Below are 24,675 nucleotides of genomic sequence, written 5' to 3'. Positions count from 1 at the left end.
TAGCTTACTACGTGTTCTTTTAGTAAAAAATCGACCATTTTAACGTGAAGCCAGACGCGTCCTCTAAATCGGAGTCAAGTTTGAGGCTCAAGTATCCCGGCATTCCCTTGCATCCAGCAGCTCACTAGCGCCAGATTTTCCTCTGGGCAATTTTGTGAGAAACTCTATTGGTACAGCACACCAATGAAATTCCCACCAAAAGCTACAAAGGTAAGTAAAATACAATAAAAAATTACTGCCTTGGCCTCACTGATACAGTTTATTTAAAGAAATGCAACTATAAATGCAAAAGTGTTGCAGTGTTTCTCACATGGCTGCACGAAGTGCTGTTTGAAGTCTTTTCACAAATTCACATAAACTATACTGGTAGGTTCTTGATGATATATATGTCTATGTCATAGAAGCAAAGGAGATGCTTATAGCATCCTGTTCAGATATGTACCAGCAACTGCATCACATCCATCTTCAAAGACAAATATTTCTTTGCAACCGTTTTCAGCACGGGCCTAGCTCTCGTATTTCATGCCAGTGTTTGTCTGTTAACTCAAGACACTAAGCAATGTTCAATGGTCAATACATACAGTAGAAGTGAAACTCAATGCAAGATTTTGTATAACTACTTGAGTGGAACACAAGCTTTGTATGTGTGTGTGTGTTTGTGCATGCACGGCCATGAGCAATGTGAAAGGAAACAGAATTTGTGTATAAGCCTTTGCATTGGAAACTTTTGCATTGGAAAACTGCACTAAGGCATTATGGCCACTTGAGAATAATTACAGTGTTCCCTTTCATACTGTCCATGATTGTATATGGGGCAATTTTCGAAGGGGCGTCTACCGTAGAAATGGTTCAACGTACGATATGAATGAACTGTGCATGTAGTAAATATGTCCTTGGCTCTTTTTACACCAAAGCTCACGCACACATGTACATACAAAACTAGGGTAACAGTCATGCAGACTATTAGCATGGTTAACAATGCACAATGGATATAACAGAGATATTTTTGTGTCCCATGAAACTTTGTTACATTAAGCTTTCACTGTACATAGGAAATGCATAAAAAAAAAATGACATAGACCCGTAACGGAAGCAAAACTTTTACACACCTTTAATTTGTAATTTGTGTCACAAGTGAAACAGTATTCATATTTTTGACCATTTCACAATTCAACTCATCACATGTTCTCACTTTATATATACCCATTGAAGTTTCATGTCCTTGCAAATGAAGTCTTCTTGTCATTACTTTGCAAGACAACTAATAGTGAACCAAAACTTTTGCGTCATTGTTAATGTTGTCGTGTAGGGCCATGTTACTCGTCAGCATTATGCAGCATTTTAAGGAAATGCATTTACTGAGCAAGGATGTCTTTCACTCGCTCTCACTGCACACATCAGCCTTTGAGGAAATGAAACGTGACATTTGTTCTATGTATGCCTGATAAACCACATATATTTCCATTTGCTATGGCAGTTCGCAGAATTCCTCACAGAAACACATTTTGTGACATTTTAAATGCGCTTTGCTTCTGCAGACAGCACAGCTTTCTAGGCTGCCTGCTTAGCAGCAACTATTTTATCCCCAGGAAAATGAAACATATCAATTCTCTGCACAACAGATTTGTACAGAAAAAATAAATGTACTTTAGGGTACAAAAGCATCGGTCAAGACCACCAAAGAACACTTTAGCATTCGGTTGACTCAGCAACACGCTGTTCTCACATTCGCATAGTGCTACTGGCTTGCTAGTTTGACAATACATGTACTAACAACTAATCAAACTGTAAGCTGGTGGTGAAAGGCTTAGCCAGGCTTTACACGGTAAGTTCGCAATGTAGAATGGTGTGACAATCTTGTGGTGCCAGCACATTGGGTGAGATCGAGCTGATTGCCCTTCTGAGCTGCTGCGTTGCAGCCACATTCAAAGCTGTTCCACAGGCTGTTGATCAGAATGGTCTCTTCGGTTGCTCTTGGCAGACATGAAAGGCTGGACAGATTCCATGGGCTCTTCAACAACCACTGAAAGAGAGAGAGCAAGAGAAAAAGATTAACTGCAAAAGGGATGCTAAAGAATAAAGCAATTCTTTATGCAATAATAGCTTGCCCTTCACAATACTAAAAGCATAACCATTGCCATAAAAATGCTGCTTAGCAAGTAAGCAGGAAAAAATAAATGCTGGTGGCAAAGGCACCTTGAAGATTCTGCACGAACTCGCTGTGACATCATCGACATTGATCATATCTACTAGGGCCTATATATTTCACAGTAAAAATAAAGTACATCATCTTCTGAAGAGAGCAGAGACCTAGTGTACCAAGTTTCAGGAAGTTTGTTTTGGCAAGCATAGCCCAAACACAAACAAAACACTTTGAAATCCGTGATGTCCGACTGGCATTCATGTGCAGAGAATTTCAATGTGAAACTTAAAATTAGAATTTTGACCTTTATTTCATCTTGTACTAAAGAACCTATGATGGTTAAATTAATGACAGCAGTGTTTTCAAAGAATAAGCTATCAATATAAATCAATACACTGCATCACTTTAGCGTCTTTTTTAATTTTCTTGGAACATGCTGCAGTTAAGTACACCAAATGAATGTGATTTCTTGAGAGTGGGGTCGCTGAATGAGAAGGATGATGGCATTGCTCAAATGGACAAGCATTGGCTGGTACATACCACTTATATAATTGCTCAAACATGTCAAACAAAAGGCTGCAAGCTGACTCCTACTATAAGGAATTCAAGACGGGAAAAAAAAATCTCACCCTTGTCCTGCTCACCGCTGCTACAGTGTGTGATAAGCTGACTAATCAGGATTGTCAGCACAAGCCACACCAGAGGCACAAAACTTGCAATAAAGTAGGTCTTTCTGGCACCGAAATAGCTTAAGCCCAGGCCACCCAGGCAAGATCCAGCTGCTATACCTAAAAATAATGGCAACAAAGATATAAAATGTCTTGATAAAATGAGACTGGCATACTAATGAGCACAGCACAGTTAACAAAACTTCATGTGATGTGCAAAACTGTGTTGCCAACATTCCCATAGCAAGTGTTTGATGTAAAGTGTGTTCCAAGTAGATTAACCTGCCTATTACCTAAACTGAACAATTTTTCCTTTGCACACTCAATGGCTTGCAACATAACGATCCGATTTCACCTATTTTCTTTTCTGCATGTTATGAGTGGTCTGTGTTACACTCTGTCTTTGCTATCACAAATATTAGCTGATCTCACAACAGACTTGACAGAATAGAGTGAAGCAAATCAATACATTATGCCAGTTTAGCTAGTATTGTAAAACAGTTCTGCCGATTTGCCAAAGAGCCCACTTTGTTTTAATCACCCACTATGATGATTTACAGGCCAGGACTTCATAAATGTCCGCATCAAGCATCTATAGCACCAGAAAAGAAAAAGCTGTTTCTTGCGAAACTCCTTGTCAGATATGCTGTTCATGAACGCATTAGTGCGACAGTAATTATAGGGAGACCCCAGGAGCCTTTTTGGTGTCGCCAGCACAGTTTTTTTGTTTGCATTCCAAAGTGATGATATCACCCAATGCATAATATGTTCCATGTTTTAGTGAAAGTGCATAAGTGCTGCTGACGAACCTCACTCAAGCAGAGATGAAATAGGCCTGCCGTCTCCATTGCACAAAAGGTGCAACATGTACATTGACTTACTGGGCTTGGTCGCCCATGGTTATGCTCAACATTTTGGGTGGATCAGCAGACAGCTCATAATTTTGTTAATGTTGTGCTCTCATTGCAAAGTTTGCATTGAGGCCATAGACAGCACAAAGGTCGCTTTTTTCGCAGTAGTGGCCGTGAGCTGCTTAGCTTCACTTAATATATCATTCCTACTTATTCAAATGATATACAAATTTGCATTGGTTGCTCTGCACTTGTGGTGATACTGGCTCTTTAATGATCTTATGCACAAAATCTTACCAATATGCTCCACTTATACTGGATCAATAAAAGTTAACATGCTGCGCTAATTTTTTTTTTTGTGTCTGCAACCAACAAAACACACAGAAACACAAACCCATATAGAAGTATCAATAAACAAGCACCATAAGCTCATGAAACAAGACATTTTATACACTTCTGTAAAAAGCATTATTTCAACTACGGTAATGTCAGTGCCAGAATATTTCACACCACATGACCCAAGGCATTGAAAAATGTTTCGTTAAACCGGGCATACAGCCTTGCATTTGAATTCCCACTGTGCACTGTTACGAGTGTTGTATGGATTTATGGCAAGCAGCACAAACAAACTGCTACAGAATGAAATTTTCGATTCTAGCTCATGCTCAATGAACGTTTTCATGCCATATTTTTTTCTAATATTCATGTGCACTTCCGGGCAATTCAATTTGACCAATCAATAGCTAAAAGGGGCCATCGTTTAAACACATTATGTGAAATGTGGGTGCTAGAGCTTAGCTGTTGTACACGATCTCACCATGAAAGTAAGCATGAAGGTCTCTGGCCTCCTAAAAATGTTGTATGCTTATAATTTATAAATCTTCCTTATGTTCCTAAACTGAAACCTACAGCTAATTTAGTGCACCTAATTCTTTACAATTTACTGGCTATTTTGCTGTTAGCTTAGCAAACTGCATTGCAAAATGGAGGAAGTGACAGCTGAGCTTGGATACAGTTGCAATTTGGACAAAGTTGCTTTGACCACATAACAGTCAGTCATCTGACACTGTTAAAACATACAATGAAGTAAATAATATGCCGTCACCCCCAGTTTCAGGTAAGTTTGTCTTGTTCTTAGCAAAATAATGTGTCATGTGACAAGAAATAATGAAACACAGCTTTTTAAACACATATTCTTATGTGTGTTTACACAAGTTTGCCACCAAGTATACAAGTTTGCCACCACTGGCTCAGCAATTAGAGGCAGGGTCTATCTACAAGATTTGGTAGAAGTGTATTACGGGCCTCACCCAAGCAGTCGAAGACCCCTTGTATAATGCTGAGAAAAGTGGCCTCAGTGCCAGGAACAGAGATGCTGCGAGCATAGGAGGTCATGGCCACATAGAATGAGCCGTACGTTGGTCCCTGCAGTAGCTCGATGGCAATGGCCCACCAGGGGTTGTGCATGAATGAATAGCCCAGGAACTTCACGAAGAACCCCAGGAAAGCCAGACGCACCACATTGATGTGTTGCAACTTGCCTGAAACAGATGCACATGATGCCTCATTATTCAGGAGATGTTAGCCATGGTATTGCACTACTTGGCATGCGGGCATGTTCAGAATTTTCATGCCAAAACCATGATACGATTCCAAGGCCTGCCACAGTAGAGGAATCTAGACCAATTTTGACCACCTGGGGTTCTTTAATGTGCACCTTGAGAATGTGGGTTCGTTTCCTGTTCATGTCAGCTGCATTTTGGTGGGAAAAAGTGCAAACGCATGTGTAATAATATCGAGGTGCATGTTAAACCACCAGGTGGTTTGAGTCAATACAAGGTTTTCCACTTTGACATAGTGGGGTTTTGGCATACAAAACTCCGAAATTTACTTCAGATTAAGAAACGCATGAAGCTTCCATGTCTGGTAAGCTGTCATAAACTCACGGAGTTCATGATTATGCTAGACTTAAGCAAATGCCGCTCCCCACATTATCTAAGCTCTCCAGTGCGAACTCCGTGCCTAACAACAAAAGTTGTTGTTAGGCTCCCTCTCTGCTCACTTTACTGCACTTCTGCATCACCACAAGTTACTGCAGATTTTACATAATTGTTTCCATAATTGTCAATAGTGCAGTCCTGTCGACAACAGCCCACTAAAATGCAAGCAGCTTTCTTTTTCTGCAACAAAACTGGACTGTTTGAGAATAACATGAAGGTTGTTTAGCCTTTAGCTTTTGTAATGCTACATCAGAGATGGCTGCTGCACAGTCTGCACACTGTTCTCCCCTATCTATATTTTTCCTCTGCGCAGCAAGACCTCATATGAAAGTGCAGTTATACTCAAATACAACTGTGAAAACCATTTACTATTTTTTAAAACAGGCTCAATTTATACCTGCTTCCTGCAGTGTTAAAGTGGTGCTCTGAAAAGTGTACCAATGAAATGTCATATATGGAGTGATGACTAGCTACACGCTGTTGTTTGGGTGTTTAACATTTCCAAGTATAAGAATATGAGAGAACCCAGTGTTCATCAATCCTCTGTAAATTGACGGTCACAACCCGAGCATGAACACTGAGGAAAAAAAGGAACACGCAGGCACATGCTAGCACATGCATAGTGACTAGCAGCTCAGGACTATTTCGACATTCCTGCAACACAAAACAAGGACACTCTGGTGACAGCAAACACTTGTGTCTTTCTGTAATTATAATTAATGTTCACTCTCCATGAATGCAAGGTTTGGCAAAGCTCACTTACTTATTAGCCAACCTGAGAGGAACATGAAAGGCAAGTCCCCCAAGAAGCTCTGTGTCGCCAGGGTGAGCCCCATGAGCAGCTTGCTGGCTTGCAAGTCCTGGAGGTACCAGTAGATGTAGTACCAGTGAATGCTGCTGCAGCTGCCCACCACAAAGATGTCCAGGAGGAAACACAGGTGCCTGGGCTTCCTTAGCAAGCCGCCAACATTCCGGAGGATGCTTTTGTTGTGTGTGGAAGGCCCTAGCCGCCAACTGCAGCCGATCACACACTGTATTGCCATCAACCCCACCGCCATGTAGAAGCCGGGCACAAAGCTTTTGTAGCCAAGCTGAGCGTTGACATAGTCGATCAGCAATCCACTCAAGGGTGCAGTGATGCCCCAGCCAACAGTGCCCCAAAGCCGTTGGAGGCCATAGTCTTGTGGCTTATCGCCGAGCTGCTGAAAGCAGGCAGTATCGGACAGTGAGAAGGTGCTCGAAATGGCAATGCGTATGAGACACGTGAGCAGGAGGAAAAGCCAGAATTGCAGCGAGTGCATGTCCTCCGAGGCAGCCGCAGTGTCAGCAGATTTCTCCAGGCATGGCAAGAGATCCACGGAACAGTTTGCAGTGCACGTCACTATCGCTTCATCAAGGTTGAAGCTCGCACTCGGCAGTGGCTCACTTTCGTTGTCGAGAAGGTAAAACTCACTAGGCAGTTCTGCAGACACAGGTTGTAAACCTACACTGTGTTGGAGCCTACACGAATCACTCACATTATCACCATCAGCGTGGATGCCCCTCTGGCAAGGGCATTCGAGGAAACAGTGAACACTCGAGTTCTTGAGATGCTCAGCCACGCAAAATTTATTGTCTATTCCCACCAGTGAGCCCGTCGCATTTGAGGCAGTTAAGTTTAGCTGTAAACTCAGTCCAGCGTCCTGCTCGCCGGTTGTTTTTAATGGAGGTACTGAACTGATGAACAAAAGAGAAATGGCTTCGAACACTATGACGCATACAAGCACCGGCATAATCTTCTGCAGTCTGTCGGAGACGCCTGCTATGAGTGGTCGAACGAGGAACACAACAAAGGGCACCACAGTCAAAACCACACCCACAGAGGCAGCATTGAGCCCCAGTTCGTTACCATACACAGAGAGGGCAGGGAGAATTATAGCAGATGCTGCAAAACAAAGAAAAAACAAAAATAAACATGAGGCTTTAGCATTCTGAAAATACCAGATAAGGTTCTGTGCAAATGCTTTATCATGTGCGAGTAGAAATTTTCATGTCACACCTTTAGCAATGATAACTGCTCAGGTGGTTTAATATCTGCTAGCTTTTTGTTCATATAGGTGGCTGAAAAGATGCAGAATATCCGCCGTGCTAAATGTATAAGGGATGCATAACAGCTGTAAAATAGAAGAGGTGGCCGAAAGAGTGCTGAGAGCATGTCACCGAGCTGCTTGAGTTGCTTGCGGCTGACACTAGGTCTGCAACAGATTTATGGGTCGAAAGACTTTCAATGATTGCTTTTGCTGAGCTGTAAAGACCAGTTACAGTAACTATTTTTTTGGCTTTAAAATATTGTACAAGTTCTTGATAGCTTGCAGTGGCGGTCTGCCAGGTTCACCCACTAATGTAAGTGTACCGGGCTTTATGGAGCCTAAATTTTCTAATCAGCCCTGTTAATCTGGATATGATCTTCTGGCTGCCATAAAAATTCACTGTTACACATGGTCACTCGTTGATTAGAGAGAGGGTGTGCATGTGTGTGTGCATGCATGCGCATGTGTGTGTCAACAATAGTTTTGGGTAGAAATACTTTTCCCCGATTATTCATACATTTCATACAGATTTCTCGTTCACACAGCAATGCAGAAGAATAAACACATATACTTGATCTTGAATATATCAAAAAGATTTTTGTTTCAAATTTGATTGTTCTGGCAATGGAGCATCAGTGCAGGTAAGGTTTTTAGAAATAATCTGAATCCAGTAAAATAAAGATCTTAAACAAAGAAACAGGGTATGAATGACGTGTATGAAGTCACACTGTAATCACGAATTCACATGAAAAGGTCGTCGTAAGTGACGATAATTCTTCAGTATTATTCAGGACATCTCTGGTGTACAGCACCGCAAAAGTATGTCTGAAAAGCCAGAGACTTAAAAATGCAGTTTAAATGCTCGTGAAGCGTGCCTACTAGTATATACTTTCAAATATGCTGGAGCAGACACATCAGCTCATACAACTCCTGCCGATATCTCGGGGTTAAGTGGCAACAACTCCAGCACTTTTGTGACAAGCATGGTGCATTGGGGAAGCAGCACTTTTTGGCCACCTGTCCTATTCTGCCATTGTGGGCTGTATTAACTATGGCAGCCAGGATTTAGAGGTGGCTACTTAAAGGACGCTAAAGAGAAACAGCGACTTGGTTCAAATGGATAAACTGCCCTTTTAGAAGTCGAATGCTGTAAGTTTCACTGTCATGAGTTCATTTATAGCGAAGGAAATCAAGTTTGAAGTTTTATTTTTAAAATTTGCACCAAAATCTCTGGGCGTGACGTAACAAGTTTCAATCTGTTTTTGTTTTTTTCCACGACCTTGCCTTTATGACATTTTCCAAAACTTTGTATGCTAGGTCTATGGCATCCACAGATGGCTCAGAACTTAAATTTTTTCAAGTCGAATCTATGTAGAACCCAGTAGACGCCCTCAAAATTTACTACGTCACGCTGTTTGGTGCATGAATCTCATGGTGGCATCTCCATTCGCATTTTCTTTTCGCAAGTTTTCTCGCTTACCAAGAGTCATGTCGTAGTAGGTGTTTTTGGGATCGTTAAATTGTACTTTACTAATATGCGAAAAACAGTTTCGCTTTTTAGTGTTCCTTTAAGGGACTCAACAGCATGAGGGTCTGAGCTAAATCAAATACACAAAAATACTGAGCGCAAACTTTTTTCTAAATGAATCTGACCGCTAACTTCCACCTGAATGAGGTGGTGAACAAGATACTGATATATTGTAGTAGGCCATATTAACAATGGCCTATGTAAATATGCTAAGAAAGTGAAGAAAGAAAATCATGGCAGCACAGCTATCATAAAATCCCAAGTAAGCGTCCCTACTAGGACAAGCTCCTCCCTTCACTTATTGGGAAATTTTAATTATGCCCCCTCCACTCCTCGCTTTCCACCATTTTCACTGTTTTATTTATTGTTTTCATTTGCCCGACGGGGCAAGTAAAAAGGGCAAGTGCATGTGTATTCAAGGATGCATTTATTTGAATCATGGGTGTGCATTTCTTATTCTTAGCAACTCTTCCTCTGCCATCACAAATTTTGATCTGCAACCGAGCAAGGGCACACCCTCCCATTTTTGTCGGGTTTTCCTTTATCGTAGGACCTTGTTTTCGCTCGGCATTTTATGGTGGTCAGTGCCACGAGTGTAGGTGTAAGCCATTGTTTAATGACCACTCTCTTTTGTTCCAGGACGGCAATTACCTTGCACAAGAAATGATTGAGGGAGCTCCAATGTAGACCTCCGTGTCTTTGGCCATGGGGAAATAGCCTTTTCCTGGGAGCATGTTTTATAATGTCTGCTCAGATACACTCGTGTGTGCATGTACTGTGCATGTTCATGGTCAGAATTTGCGATGTGGTGGTTGTGAGTAGCAAATAAAAATCAGCCGTAAGTTACTGCTCCGCCTTCTTTGTTGCCACCTCTTGTCTACGAAGTTCTTTGCACGCAGTATTGCCGAGTGTTCAAGGGAATTCTTGTGGCAAGCAAGAAGTCAGGAAACACTTAGGGAAAAAATGGTTTGTGACGTTATTGTGTGTTTGTGTACGTGTAGATAATGTACATATATTTGACTGTGCCTTGGGCGAAGCATTAGTAGCAACTTTTTTTCCCTTTTCCATGTGGGTTGCCTGCCTTTCAACTTGATAGAAAATTAGAAAATGCCAAGACCTTTTGGAAAATCCATTCAAATCATGTGTATACATATACACAAACACAGTGGAATGAGGCATTTTCAACCTGGCTGCTGATGCACTGAAGGAGCATGTAAAACTAAACAAGCAATTGGAAAAAAAAAATAGAACACTGCAAACACACAGTGCAGGGTCGGCGAACCCACTCATGAGTCGACTCACTCAGACTGAGCCCTGAGTCTGAAAGAGTATGGGTGAGTAGTATATTGACGAGTCTGAGTCCGAGCAAGCCCGGTTGAAGAGAATTTTTGCGAGTGTAAATCTGAGTGAGTTCGGCTCAGGAAAATTTGGCAATTCTGTTTCCCAGTGAGTCCAAAGCACAATATATATTTCTTGAGTGAATCTGAGTGAGTTCTGCTTTCTTTTGCCGAACTAAGGTCCTATTTACTCAACAGCGTTACTACCAGCCTTACCTGCATTCATGTTTATACTCATGTCTACTAACAGGTATTCCAAAGCGGCGTCGTTCATACCCCGTTTCAGTATTTATTAATCATAGGCGCCAATTACGTAGCGGAATTCCTTGACCCCCTCCCTCTACAACTCTTCCAGGGAGGTTCTGGATAAATATATCTTATGATCACCTATTTAAAGAAAAATATCCCCACTGTTTTACAAGCACTCGGAACTCGTATTCGAAGATAGTATATCAAATAGCACCCAGCAGAGCACAGATTACGCGAGATATTGTGCTGACCATTGGCACTATGGCCGAAGAAGCTAACTCTAGGCTAACGAACTCGTGAGTCGACTCACTCGGACTCACATCGAGCCGTGAGTCTGAGTGAGTCCGGATGAGTAATATTTTGCTGAGTATGAGTCCGAGTGAGTTTAGTTGAAGCAAATGTTTGTGAGTGTGAGTCGGAGTGAGTCCGGCTCAGGATAATTTTTATGAGTCTGAGTGAGTCAAAAGGGCAAAATAAATTTTAATGAGCGAGTCCGAGTGATCTCCTAATGTTTTGCCGACCTATGCACATGAGAGGCCGCATTCACCTTCCACATTGAGAGTGGAATCCAGATACGTCAACAAAGGAACTGGAGATAAGACAGCGTTATCATAAGCCGCTACACTTACCTCCATAAAGAAAGAAGAAGTTCGCCTTAGCAAGCAGAAGGCCTCCGTTCAAACGCTGGAATTCACTTGGCACTGTGGACTTTGGCTCCTCAGATTCGATTCCCATTGCTGCTAGATGTGTGCTATAAAACTGCCTTGAATTAACTGTGGCACCTACAAGGTGAAGAAGTAAAAAAACTGTTATCTGCATGGTTAACATTTTCAAGGCCAGGAAGAGTGGGTAGGGCTTCAAACTGCACAAAAATTTCTCAATTTCGCGTGTGTATACGCACATGCACGTATACAATTGCACGGACAAACATGCATGAAGTGTGGTTGAAGACTGGGCGTGTTGGTAAAGCATGACTGTTGTGTGTGTACCTTTCTTGCGTCCCGTCTATTTGGTGTGCTATACAATCTACAGTCATCAGGTGTGGTCCAGTAGTTAAAGCCCCCCCCCCCCCCTTCCCCAAAATATTTGCTGGCTGTACCCTAAAATGCTGGCTGTACCACCTTTGTCCCAAATGGCAAATGTAGATCGAAGGTACACGAGAAATCAATGAAAGACACTCTGCAACTGTTTGGAAACGAAACAGCACTTACAATCGCTTATTCAACATTTATTAGTAGCACATTATCCTCTGGTGTGAACGAGCAAAAAAGGTCCTTTATGTCTGTTGAAAAGACCAACTCATTTGAATTTTTATGCTGCCAAATAGTCAACTTGCACAGTATTTTGAGCGAGAATCTGGTCTTCATTTTTAAAGATAGCTAGCTTACCTAGCAGAAACAGAACTTGAGGTATATATATCGCTAGATACCCTCCCCTGGAATTATCACCAAAAGGGAGCATACAACTTTGTGGGTCTTTGCAAACAAAAATTACATTACTGAAATTCCCTTACAACTGATTGCATTCATGAGCGTTTAACAGTTTTGTGACTGGTTCCTAAGATCTCCTAAACTATACTCAAGGGCCGAGATTTAATTGTTACGTTGCCCGCAGTGAATTTACTTACGGCCGTGCAAATTTTTCTAAAGGGTGATTTAATGATGGAGTTAACACGTGTGATGATACAACAAACGTTCTCCTTCATTTCGGCATTTGATGATACAAGAGAGGTTATGGCTCATTTTGTTCTTCAATTGCTTCGGATTGCTTTGTTTATCGGCTCATTACTTTTTCTGGCCGAGTGTGCCTCCTCGCTGTACGAGGAGCAAGAGCGGCGAGAGCCCGTAGCTCTCAGATTTATGCGAACAACGCATGGTGAAAATTTCCAGAACCCTCCGATGTCCCTTCAAGTAGTGCCATGGTTTTGGGACATAAAACTCCAACGATCATCATCATCAGTACACATACCTGCTTCAGGTTTCTTTTAGTGAACGACTCAAGACAAAAAAAAGTGTGGCGTCGCATGTTGTGGCCGCTACCAGCTGGTGCGCATAGGGTAAGTTGCAGTGCCACAGGTTTCATGGCGCTAGGCATCTATACTAGAATGGGCGTGCTGGCACTTTGCTCGCTGGGCAGGTCATAAGTACAGTAGGTCGTGGTATGTACGTGTGTGTGTGTGTATGGAGAGAGAGAGAGAGTGGCAGGCACTTCTGGGGATAACGTACATTGTAGCATAATTCATTCCAACCTTTCAGTCATGTCACAATGGCCTTTGTTTGGGAATATCAGGCTTAGTGTATATTTCAGACGATGGCCGGCCCCACGCTCAAATTTCAGAATAAAGTGTTAAAATGTAAACCATGTTCAAAATGCCTTCCTACAGCATTAGGGCTTGCATGATACTTTCTATAGTGCTTATATAGTGCAAAGATTGCGAAAAGGCTGTTTTGAGTTGACACAGCACAAATAGGAAAAAGGATATACACTCCGAGACGGACTTTTTTTAAGTCTTTGATAAAAAAATTTGGTGAATAAATAGTATTTCAGAGGCGTATATCCTTAGCGCACATTAGTTGACTTGAACACAATTCAAACCAGGTTGAAGGCTGACTGTGGCTAGGGAAAATTGAGCCAACAAGATTAAACATCTGACCGCGCTGCTACGGATACATACTTAACAATTTGAAACAGCGTAAGACACCATACGAGAAATGCGTGGCCCAGCAAGAAAAACAGCCGCAGTCCCCTCGATAGGATGCCATTTACGGAATTGAAGGCTCTAATTCGCTCGTTAGAAAACAGCACTGCATCTATAGTTGGCTGATTTTATCTTATTTTGAGTAAATATTTAACTCGCAGCTGACAGTGCGGATACAGCGAATCAAGAAAACGTCGGAGATTGGCACTGAATAAGTTAAGAAATGGTGATGGTGCAGTGCACAGCAGATTAAGCATATATAAGCTTGTTAAGAGTATACCTACAGGAATGCTAGTGTAGCATTCCTTATACCGTTACCCTTCGACGTAAGCACGCGCGGTACAAGACAACTATAAGTACGCCGAAAAGCGGCACCAATATAACACTTGAGCACAACTTTTACGTGCTGCTAAAAGCGCAAGCGAAAGTTGTTCGAGCTGCCAGAGGGCGACCTTACCGGAAACTTATCCGTTTGTTAGGCCCCGTTGAGCTGTTAAACGACAGTAGCTGTTTTCTGAAACTTTCCTCGCAATAACGCCAAGGCAGCGCGAAGTATCAGCAGCAAGGCGAAAGAGGCTCACGTGCGTATCGGAGAGCCGGAGATGTGAAACGAACCGAGCGGCGATCTACCGCATTAACAATTTAGCGGACGACGCACGACGTTCTTCCGCAGGTGAAAATGATGATGATAATAAAATTAGTTTTGGTTTTACATTGAAAACCAATGTGCTCTTCGGAACTGGGCGTCCACCCACAGGAACGATTGTTATTACAAACTTTGAGTGCAGTCAAATTGCGGAACAACATTTGTGTTGTCTGTGTCGCGACGCGTTTATTTTTTTCACAACTTCCTCAAAGAGCAACATTGTGGCCGCGTAGACTATCTCTGAGGCAAAGCATTTTGATGTCGGTGAACCGTTGTTGTTAGTTGCGTGGCGGTCCACAACGTTCTGAGAAGTGTGGCAGCTTGGGCTGGTTGACATGGTATGACGATAGTTATAGCGCGAGAACAGAACGAGGACACAGGGACAAGAAGGGCCTTCGTGTCCTTCTTGTCTCTGTGTCGTCGTTCTGTTCTCGCGCTATAAATCGTCATACCGTTCTTGGGTCGTGTTTAAAAATTTCGTGATAATAGGATAATGTATAACAAGATCAAGAGTGCTTAACAGCGCAAACGACAGGAGGGGACAGAAGAGACGAGATAGAGCGCTGTTATACCAACATGCCCGATTCTACTGTCTCTTATGTATAACAATATTTTCGGCTTCATTTAGCGTTTCCCAAGAGGCAGGTTTTTCAACCGTTCAAATCGTTTTGCATCTTGCACTTTATGCTACAGTAGCTAGAACAACGTATCTATGCGCTCGAAGATTCTTTTTGTGCACAGCATGGGTGCTATTCTGGACCAACGCCACCTAGATTTCCCGTGCCAGCTGGAGCCTGGATTATCGACAGTCACTTGGGAAGCGGCGGTCGTCGGAACTACGGTGGTGGCGCTAGTCAAGTAGGGTGTCTTCAAATAAGTTTTTACGTTTTTTGAAGCTTATATGCAACAAAAACAACATTAAAAAGTTCTAAAAGGCGTAAACGTAATTATAATTAACTCTACGTAAGTGACGCCATCGTTCAGCAAGCAATTTTTCTAATACAAAGCATCCTTTAAAATTAGTGGCAAACGCCAAAATTGCCAATCTCAGAGGCCAAGTACAAAGACCCTTACCCTTACGTAGGCAGCGCCGCCATAGATGACTGGCGTTTCGCGCTCATCCGGCAGGCACGGGAAATCTAGGACTCGGAGGCGTTGTCTGGACACATTGTCAAATTTCGTAATGGCGGCATTTAAAGCCAATCAGAGAGGTCGTAGCAGCTAACCATGCCAATTAGCATCAATTAATGGCGGAATCTGACAACATGGCGGAATTTGACAATGTCCAGAATGGCACCCAAGGGTCGTAGGCGGGGTAGTTTCTTTTACCCCAACCCCCACGAAAATTTTCAATTTTGCTTGCGGACACATGCAAACACGCACGAACATACATACAGTATGATTGAACCCTCCCCCACCCCGGAAAAAAAAAATTCTGGCTACGCCCCTGTTTCACAGTAATCTTGTACAGAAGCGGGAGCATATAACTGCGCTCAGTATCAAGGCTACTAAAATTTCCTGTGGCGTGCCAACGATTTATGCGTCACTGTCAGCATGGCAAGCCAGTTTCCAAGCTCAGTTTGCCTATCAGTCAGGGCAGTAGCTGCCTTTTGGTGCAAAAGCGTCCGGAACCTCGAACAATCCGTAATATTCTCAAACGCAGCCCGAAAGATTTCGTGTTAGTGCTAGCACAAAACTTGTGTCTGTTTCGCAGAGCGTCACATGCTGTCGCCTTATATAACTGCAGTCCCTTATCTATTGCAGTGTCGACCAATGGCTGTTGAATGCAAGGGCTATTAGACTATATGAGAAATGTACGTTCTCTGAAAGAGAGAGTGACTGATCAGCTTATTTATGCCACATTAAAGTTGGCGTCTTTACACAATAAGGTTCATTGCGGAGAAGCAAGCTGTGACGAATGCTTTTTCGAGAAATGTGGGCGTGGATGCGACATCTTGTTGAAATTTCGCTGGTTGAAATTGGAAAAAAAAATAATTGAAAACAAGAAGGCGGGAAATCGAGGAAGCCTACGCGACAGCCATGAGCCCATCAATTCTCTTTTGCGTGCGTCATCGCCACATGGTGATGATGACGCACGCAAACGAGAATTGATGGTATATAGCTTTAACATATATATCGTATTGAACGAGAGTTGTGACGAAAGCTCAAACGCATCGTGACAAGCCGATCAAAGTAAAGCCTGCCAATTTGCACCAGTAGTCTAGCTGTCACTTCGCGGCATTGCTCCACCGAGCAGGGAATCTTTCACCCAAATTATGCATAACATTCCCGAATCGATGCTTCACGAAAATCGGGGCACTAGCGTAACAAAGCGTGAAATTACTTACAACTTTTGTTCCTGACTTTGCGCAAGTGCGCCGGCACACGCGAGCATCCGATGGGCCGAAGGATTCACGTGTCCTATCTTTTTATCTTCGAGGGTCGTTTACGTGACAAACGATGCAGAGGTGCTGACAATGACCTGGTGATCTGATAAACCGAGGCTCTGTCCTCGCACAGCGCACAAAGCATCAACAAGTATTGCCATGACACGGTTCCACGCATTCAGAGCAGAAGCCGATATCGCACGCGTCACACTCACCTTTACTGTAGAAAGCTGCGACTTTCACGTATCGCTTGATTTCTGTCCGTTTGCCTTTCCCTCTCAGTGTTGCTTACACGAAAAAAAATCGTTCAGTTGTCGTTCGCGGGATAGCTTGGATAACGAACGCGTCCGTCTGCTTGAAGCTTGATGTCGTCTGCTGGCACACCTTTCTCCTGCACTGTGATACAAGCGGTCGTGTGTGCGCGCAAGTGGTGCACCTCAGTCTCGTGTTGCTACGTGTCTTGGTGTGCATTCGCAGCAGGACAAAGGGCAACACGCAAAGTCTGCAGCCTTCCAGCCGTCGTAAACATCGCGAGAGAACCCGACACGCAGCTGCGCCGCATGCGTCTTCACGGCGAGTCCTCGAAAGCCTCCGTGACAAGAGGACGGCGCCGGTATGCGTGTGGCTTCTGTTGTTTCTTATTCGTGACGGTTGACAAGAATCCTACCTTTTGATACCCAGCGTAAAACCTTCTCGTGAAGCCAATTCAAATCTGTGAATGCATTGCTAATCGCAAGGATCTGACCTTTGTTGACAATGCACGAGAGTATTTATCTGATAAAACCGTCTTGAAACTGCTAGATCACCCGAAGGTCGCGGATTGGATCCGGGCCACAGCCGTCGCATTTCGACAGAGAAGAAATATCGCAAGCCCGTGTACGATGCGATGTCAGCGTACCAGATGGTCGAAATTTTCGGAGCCCTCCTCTATACGGCATCTCTTCAATTCATACCATGGTTTTGAGGCGTAAATTAAGCCACAGATGTTATATTATTGACACTGCTAGAACCTGAATCCGTCAGTAAAGTGGCTTTTTGCACTCAAATGATGAATTCGTCAAGACGTTATGATACATTAGGGAATTTTATAATAAAGTTCGTAACGTGTCACTTGGGTGCGCGCTTGTGCGTTCTCGAAACTTAACGTGCGTACTCAAAACATTAGCCTATGGCGCATGCAAAGTGGAGTCAAACGCTTGCGCAAGGCTTTAATAATAATAATAATAATAATAATAATAATAATAATAATAATAATAATAATAATAATAATAATAATAATAATAATAATAATAATAAAGTGTTGGGAGTTTGCGTCGCAAGATGACAATGAGATTATGAGGGCAATCAGTGTGGAAGGCGTCAGAAACTTCGGCCATGTGTTCTTTAAAAAAGAACTACGGTGCATTTTCATTCATACTGAGATTAATGCTGTTGTTTTCTAATAGTATTGATAGTGGTGAAAAAGCTAGGGTGGTTCATTTTGTTCAAGCACTCGTCAATAATTTTAATTAAGCAAAAAAAAAAAACGACGAGTCATAGCAGAAACCGAAACAGGGAGCGCCTCTGTCGTCCATGGTGGGTATCGGATGACGTCACAAGAACCCGTCACTGATGATGTCATGAGATTCGCTACACCCTACCACGGCTGGCCATGGTGTAAACATAGTTCACGTGGCGTGATCTTCTGATGCGGAAAAAGCAAGTTGGCGATGTCATCCAACGCGGTATCAAGCTGCGCCACTCGTCTGAACTTACCAGTAACATTGCAGCTATTATCTGAGCCCGGAATCATCGATTTCGACCCTCCGGCGCCTAAAGCATCCGACATGCCCCGATCGATTTCTTCGTTGCTCAATATTGTAAGACCCGACGTCAACGGCTACCAACACGCTGCAAACAGCTGACCAAACTGAACTGTGCTTCCAATGTTGTCACCTCGTAGAAAAAAGCTTGCGCTGCATCCGTCTGCTGAGAAAGACCGGGTTTTTGAAAAAAAAAAGTAGGCCCTGACGTCATATACACAGGGTGGCCCGCGTTTACAACTATAATTCCAGAATTAGCAACGGATTTTAAAATTTGTTTTCTAAAAAAACTAAGTGACTTACGCTTGCATAATTTGGCACGTACATATCACCATGGTACCAGCGCGAACACATGTCGAAAGTTTTATTAAAATTGGTGAATATGGTCACAAAGCACTTCCTATCGGCAGTCCATGCTCTTTAGAACAAGCGAGCCAAACATTCCAGCGAAGCACGCAGCCTGAAGTTTACAATGAATTATCAAAATGAGCTGAAAATCGCCCCATGTTATTTCTACAAATGATGCCGTATGCCCAATCTCACGGCCTGACCCGCCACGGCCGTCTAGTGGTCAAAGTGCTCGACTGCTGAACCATAGGTTAGCAGATAGCTTTTTTATGAAAATGGAATGTCCCATAATTCTTTTCCAATGTTATTACTGATTTGATTGATATGTGTGGTTTAACGTCCCAAAACCACCATATTGTCACGACGTCAAAACAGAGGTCTTGCCGTAGAGACATAGACACCAGAAGCAGGTCGATCTTTTTAATTAGAACGCGCAAGCGAGTTCTTCTTCTTCGTCCATTTCGTAGTCCTTCGTGGCACATGCACAACTGTCATCGTCTTTCTTGGGCAAGCACGTGACATTTGCCTCCCTCCGAAAGAAGCATCGTCCCGATGCGCAACTTGCGTGCTCTACCAGGCGTATGAAGTGGTCGTACGAAAACGGTAACCGGGAGCTAATTAACTCGATAAATACGGTTTCATACGCACGACGTGCACGACTTCGGGCAAATGCTTTTGGCGCTTAGAACTACAATTAGTGTCGGAAACGACTTCGTAGTTCACGTCGTTCAAGCGTCGCGTGACGCTGTATGGACCAAAGTACAGTCTTAGCAGTTTCTCAGACAGTCCGCGTCGACGTATCGGAATCCAGACCCACACTTTGTCGCCTGGTGAGTAGCTAACAAACTTGTGTCGGGTGTCGTAGCGTTGTGCATCTTGATGCTGCTGATGACAGATGCGCACGCGCGCGAGCTGTCTGGCTTCTTCGGCACGCTGAGTGAATTCTTCGGCGTCTACATGGATGTCGTCACACTCATGCGGCAACATGGCGTCCAATGTTGTCGTGACTTCGCGACCATAGATCAGACTGAACGGTGTCATTTCAGTGGTTTCTTGTCGAGCGGTATTATAAGCAAAGGTCACGTACGGCAATATCTGATCCCAGTTTTTATGTTCCGTGTCAACGTACATACTGATCATGTCTGTGAGGGTCCTATTGAGGCGCTCCGTCAGTCCGTTTGTCTGCGAATGGTATGCAGTTGTTTTCCGGTGAGCTGTACCACAGAGTCTGAGAACCGACTCCAAAAGCTCTGCGGTGAAGGCAGGTCCTCTGTCTGTGATCACTGTTGTCGGAGCGCCATGCCGAAGGACGATGTTTTCGATGAAAAACTGAGCGGCTTCTGCTGCTGTGCCACGCTGCATAGCTTTAGTCTCCGCATAACGGGACAGGTAATCAGTGACCACAATAATCCATCTGTTCCCTGTTGTGGAAGTTGGAAAGGGACCCAGGAAATCCATTCCAATCTGGGTGAACGGCTTTTCTGGTGCTTCGACTGGATGTAGAAGACCGGCTGGCTTGCTGGGAGGTGCTTTGCGTCTTTGGCAGTCGGTGCACGTTCGCACGTGATGGTTAACAGCAGCAGGTAACTTTGGCCAGTAGTACTTGCATCGTAGTCGGCACAATGTTCGGGTGTAGCCTAGATGACTAGAAGTTGCTTCATCATGGCACGCTTCCATAATCTTTTTTCGAAGAGAGGCAGGCACGACGAGCAAGTGCGGGTTACCGGTTGGTGAGAAGTTTTTCTTATAGAGAACATCGTTTCGCAAGCAAAAAGATGGCAGTCCTCTAGCAAATAACCGCGGCACGTCTTTACGTCGTCCTTCTAAATATTCAATGAGTGGTAACAGCTCAGGGTCACTGCGCTGCTCTCGTGCAATAGTGGCCGTGTTGACAACTCCCAAGAATGTCGCGTCGATGTTTTCGTCATCAGGAGCGACAGTTTCCACTGTCGACCGTGAGAGACAGTCGGCGTCGGTGTGCCTCTTCCCAGATTTGTAGACGATGGTCATGTCAAACTCTTGAAGTCTTAGGCTCCAGCGCGCCAAACGACCAGATGGATCTTTAAGGTTGGTGAGCCAGCACAAAGAGTGATGGTCGCTAACAACCTTGAAGGAGCGGCCGTACAAATACGGACGAAATTTGATGACTGCCCACACCACGGTGAGACACTCCTCGGTGGTCGAGTAGTTCTCCTCCATGCGAGAGAGAGTTCTGCTGGCGTAGGCTATTACTCTTTCACAGCCGTCTTGCCACTGCACCAGAACGGCACCTAGACCTACATTGCTGGCGTCAGTGTGAAGTACTGTAGGGGCGTCCTGGTCGAAGTGCGCAAGGACTGGAAGTGTTTGCAAGCGTTGTCGCAGTTCATTGAATGCCATTTGCTCCTGTTCACCCCAAAAGAAGGGGACGTCCTCACGTGTGAGTCGTGTCAATGGCGCCGCAATAGACGAAAAGTCCTCGATAAATCGTCGGTAATAGGCGCACAACCCTAACAAGCGTCTCACAGCCTTTTTGTCACGGGGTGCAGGAAATTGCGCTACGGCGTCTATTTTGGCCGGGTCAGGTCGAACACCCTCGTGACTGACGACGTGGCCTAGGAAGCTGAGTTCGTTGAAACCAAAATGACATTTTTCTGGTTTTAAAGTCAGGCCGGCCGAGCGTATGGCTTGGAGTACGGTGGATAGACGGCTGAGATGTTCCTCGAATGATGCTAAGAATACAACAACATCGTCTAGATAGACCAAGCATGTTTGCCACTTCAGGCCCGATAGTACGGTGTCCATGAGACGCTGAAAAGTGGCTGGCGCCGAGCACAACCCAAAAGGAAGCACCTTAAATTCGTAAAGGCCATCAGGCGTCACAAAGGCCGTTTTTTTCACGATCTCTCTCGTCGAATTCTATCTGCCAGTAGCCGCTTCGGAGGTCCATTGAAGAGAAATAGCGCGCATGACGCAGCCGATCGAGTGAATCGTCTATGCGAGGCAGTGGATAGACGTCTTTCTTCGTGACTTGGTTCAACTTGCGATAATCAATACAGAAACGCAAGCTGCCGTCTTTTTTCTTGACCAAAACCACGGGGGACGCCCAAGGACTTTTCGAAGGTTGTATGACGTCATCCACGAGCATCTTCTGTACTTGCTTCTGAATCTCCTCGCGTTCTTTCGGAGCCACACGGTAGGGGTTCTGCCGAATCGGTCGCGTGTTGTCTTCGGTAATGATGCGGTGCTTGGTCAATGGTGTCCGCTGGACCTTTGACGTACGCGAAAAGCAGTCTTCGAATTGGTGTATAAGTCCAAGCAGACGCTTCCTATCAGAGGGTGGTAGCGTGGAGCAGATGTCCACCGACAAAGTTGTCGAGGCATGGACTGTCGCGTCATCTGGTTGCAAAGCACAGCAATCCCCGGCTTGGTCTATATCGTCGAAGTAGGCAATTGCGGTACCCTTCTGGATTTGATGGCGCTCGTTGCTGAAGTTTGTAAGGAGCACTTCTGCCTGTCCACCAGTAAGCGTTAGGATGCCTCTCGCGATGGAAATGCCTTGCGTGAGCAAAAGAGCGACTATGTGCTCCACTATCACATCCTTATAGGAAGGCCACCCACTGGACACAGACACAAGGCAGCAGGATCTCGGTGGGAGCGTTACATCGTCGGCTATTCGCAAACTGCCGCGTAGTTCGTCGCTGCTGTCGTCGACATACGGATGTGCGCAAAACGTCACCATGCGTTGAGGGATGTTGATAACAGCGCCATGATCTCGAAGAAAATCCATGCCCAATATTAGCTCTTTACAGCAGTCTGGCAACAGGACGAAAGTGGCCACGAGGCTAGAATTCCCAATGCGAAGTCGAGCGGTGCATTTACCCGTGGGAATCATCAGCTGACCACCAGCACTCTTTATGTGTGGCCCTGTCCACGGTGTCTTGACCTTTCTAAGGCGGTCGGCGAGTTCTTGTCGCATGATTGAGAAGTCGGCGCCAGTGTCGACCAGTGCTGTAACGTAATGTCCGTCAATGAAAACGCCAAGATCAGCACGTACAACTTCACCGGCATTAGTATTCGTCGTCGTATTCGTCGTCGTATTCGTCGTGGTTGTTGTCATATCTTCTTGCGATGATAGGGGGAACTTTTCGGTGTCTCGACGATTGGCAACCTTGCCCCCGGAGGTCGCAGCAGTTAGTTTCCCCGGCGCGGGCTAGGCGAACGGCCTCTGGTGACGCGCAGGAGATGGAGATCGCCAGCGACGCGGTGTAGTTGCTTGGCCAGTCGACAGTTGATCGGCATTGTGGGCACGACGGTCTTCAGAGCGGAAAGAAGCGGGACGAGAAAAGTTCCCGAAGCCGGAATCGCTATGACGGCAATAGCGAGCAATGTGACCTGGTTCTCCGCAGCGGAAACAAATAGGTCGATGGTCACCCATGCGCCACAAGTCAGTTCGGCGAACTGGTGGTCGTCTCATGGAATCCCGTTGCCACCAAGGTACGGCCGCGGGTCGTGGCTGGAAGGGTGTCGCCACAAATGACGGTGGAGGACGACGGACCACATCAGCATAGCTCGCTGGATGTGGCTCAGGACTTGGCGCCGGTGGTGTAACGGCTTGCCTCAACTCCTGGCGGACGATTTCGGCAACAGATGCGACGGGCGGTTGGGTAGGAGGGACGCAGAGGGCCCGAAGTTCCTCACGCAGTATTTCCCTAATCATTTGTCGTAGGGAACTTTCACACACGGCAGTGTTCTGAGCTGCAGCACTTACTGCCGTGTGGTTCAGCAGGTGGTCAAAGTGTCGGTATCGTTGTCGCAGTGCGCGCTCGATGACAGTCGCCTCTCTTATGAATTCATCTACTGTTGTAGGTGAATTTCGTACGAGGCCCGCAAACACTGGTTCTTTGACACCCTGCATTATGTGACGCACCTTCTTTGCCTCGGGCATGTCAGGGTAAGCTCGTCAAAACAGACGGATCATACCCTCTGCGTACATAGCGGCTGTTTCGTTTGGTTTTTGTGCGCGAGCCTCAATCAGTTGCTGTGCGCGATCCCGTCGGTCCGTGTTCAAAAATGTGGCGAGGAGCTTTCGACGGAAATCTTCCCAGGATTGGAAAGTAGCCTCGTGGTTCTCGTACCACGTGCGAGCGCTATCTTCCAGGGCGAAATATGCACGGCCAAGTTTGTGCTGTTCATTCCAGTGGTTAGATACAGCGACCCGTTCGAACTGTTCGAGCCAGTCCTCGCCATCCTCGTACTCTTCCCCATGGAAAACTTCAGGAACGCGAGGATGTTCAAGAGTCACCTGGGAGGGAAGAGTGGTCTGCGATGGAAGGGTAGCCGTGGATGTGGTAGGAGCTGCCATGCTGGTTAGAGGCGGAACAGGTACGGACTCCGGACTTAGGCCTAGTAGGCGCGGACTGAATCGGTGCACCGGAGTCGTGACGAGGGGCCGGGTCTCTGGACTAGGTGAACGGGTCCGAGCAAGACTGTCCTGCATCCGGTTGTAGGCTCCAGCACCTCCACCAGTGTCACGACGTCAAAACAGAGGTCTTGCCGTAGAGACTGAGACACCAGAAGCAGGTCTTGTCTTGTCTTGTCTTGTCTCCTAGGAGATTTTGGCTCATACCCACATGGGGGATTGGCCACACTGTACCTCTTGATAGATCATTTTTTATAACGCTTGCTAAAAAAAAATAAAGAGAAATTAGATAGAAACAATAATAATGTTCCTTTGAAAAAACGTGAAAAAATTGCAGAAGAATACGATAAACCAGAATATATAAAACAAATTAACAAGAATGAGGAAGGGGAAGAAAGAATTGGATATATCTGGCAGTACCACTAGCAGCGTATCCTTCCGGTTGCCTGAATGAATTTATGTAGCGCTGACAGAATAGCACTGTGGCCCACACCCAACTGACTGGCTCCAAACGATAATAGGGTGGATGTATTGACTGGCAATCCGAG

At 44.9% G+C, this 24,675-nt stretch overlaps 1 protein-coding gene across 1 annotated transcript; it reads right to left on the bottom strand.

Moving 5' to 3' along the window:
• Positions 1–236: 236 nt before the first annotated feature.
• On the bottom strand, positions 237–14,142 carry LOC119171712 (major facilitator superfamily domain-containing protein 6). The gene is made up of 6 exons (XM_075892286.1): positions 14,125–14,142; positions 11,475–11,627; positions 6,426–7,586; positions 4,973–5,203; positions 2,773–2,931; positions 237–2,023 (listed from the first exon to the last, which is right to left on the bottom strand). Exons 2-6 carry the CDS (start codon positions 11,578–11,580, stop codon positions 1,926–1,928), a joined length of 1,755 nt encoding a protein of 584 aa, XP_075748401.1. The 5' UTR covers positions 11,581–11,627; positions 14,125–14,142; the 3' UTR covers positions 237–1,925.
• Between the last annotated feature and the right edge of the window lie 10,533 nt (positions 14,143–24,675).

This window comes from Rhipicephalus microplus, chromosome 4, assembly GCF_043290135.1.
Source record: "Rhipicephalus microplus isolate Deutch F79 chromosome 4, USDA_Rmic, whole genome shotgun sequence".
Classification (NCBI taxonomy): Eukaryota; Metazoa; Arthropoda; class Arachnida; order Ixodida; family Ixodidae; genus Rhipicephalus; species Rhipicephalus microplus.
This window is presented reverse-complemented; position numbering and strand designations above follow the sequence as displayed.

Coding starts and splice junctions, on each gene's coding strand:
- LOC119171712 (XM_075892286.1), bottom strand. CDS start 11,580: ATGGGAATCGAATCTGAGGAGCCAAAGTCCACAGTGCCAAGTGAATTC. Junction 7,587..11,474: donor CTTCTTCTTTCTTTATGGAG/GTAAGTGTAGCG, acceptor TTTGTTTTGCAG/CATCTGCTATAATTCTCCCT. Junction 2,024..2,772: donor CAGCGGTGAGCAGGACAAGG/GTGAGATTTTTT, acceptor TCTCTCTTTCAG/TGGTTGTTGAAGAGCCCATG.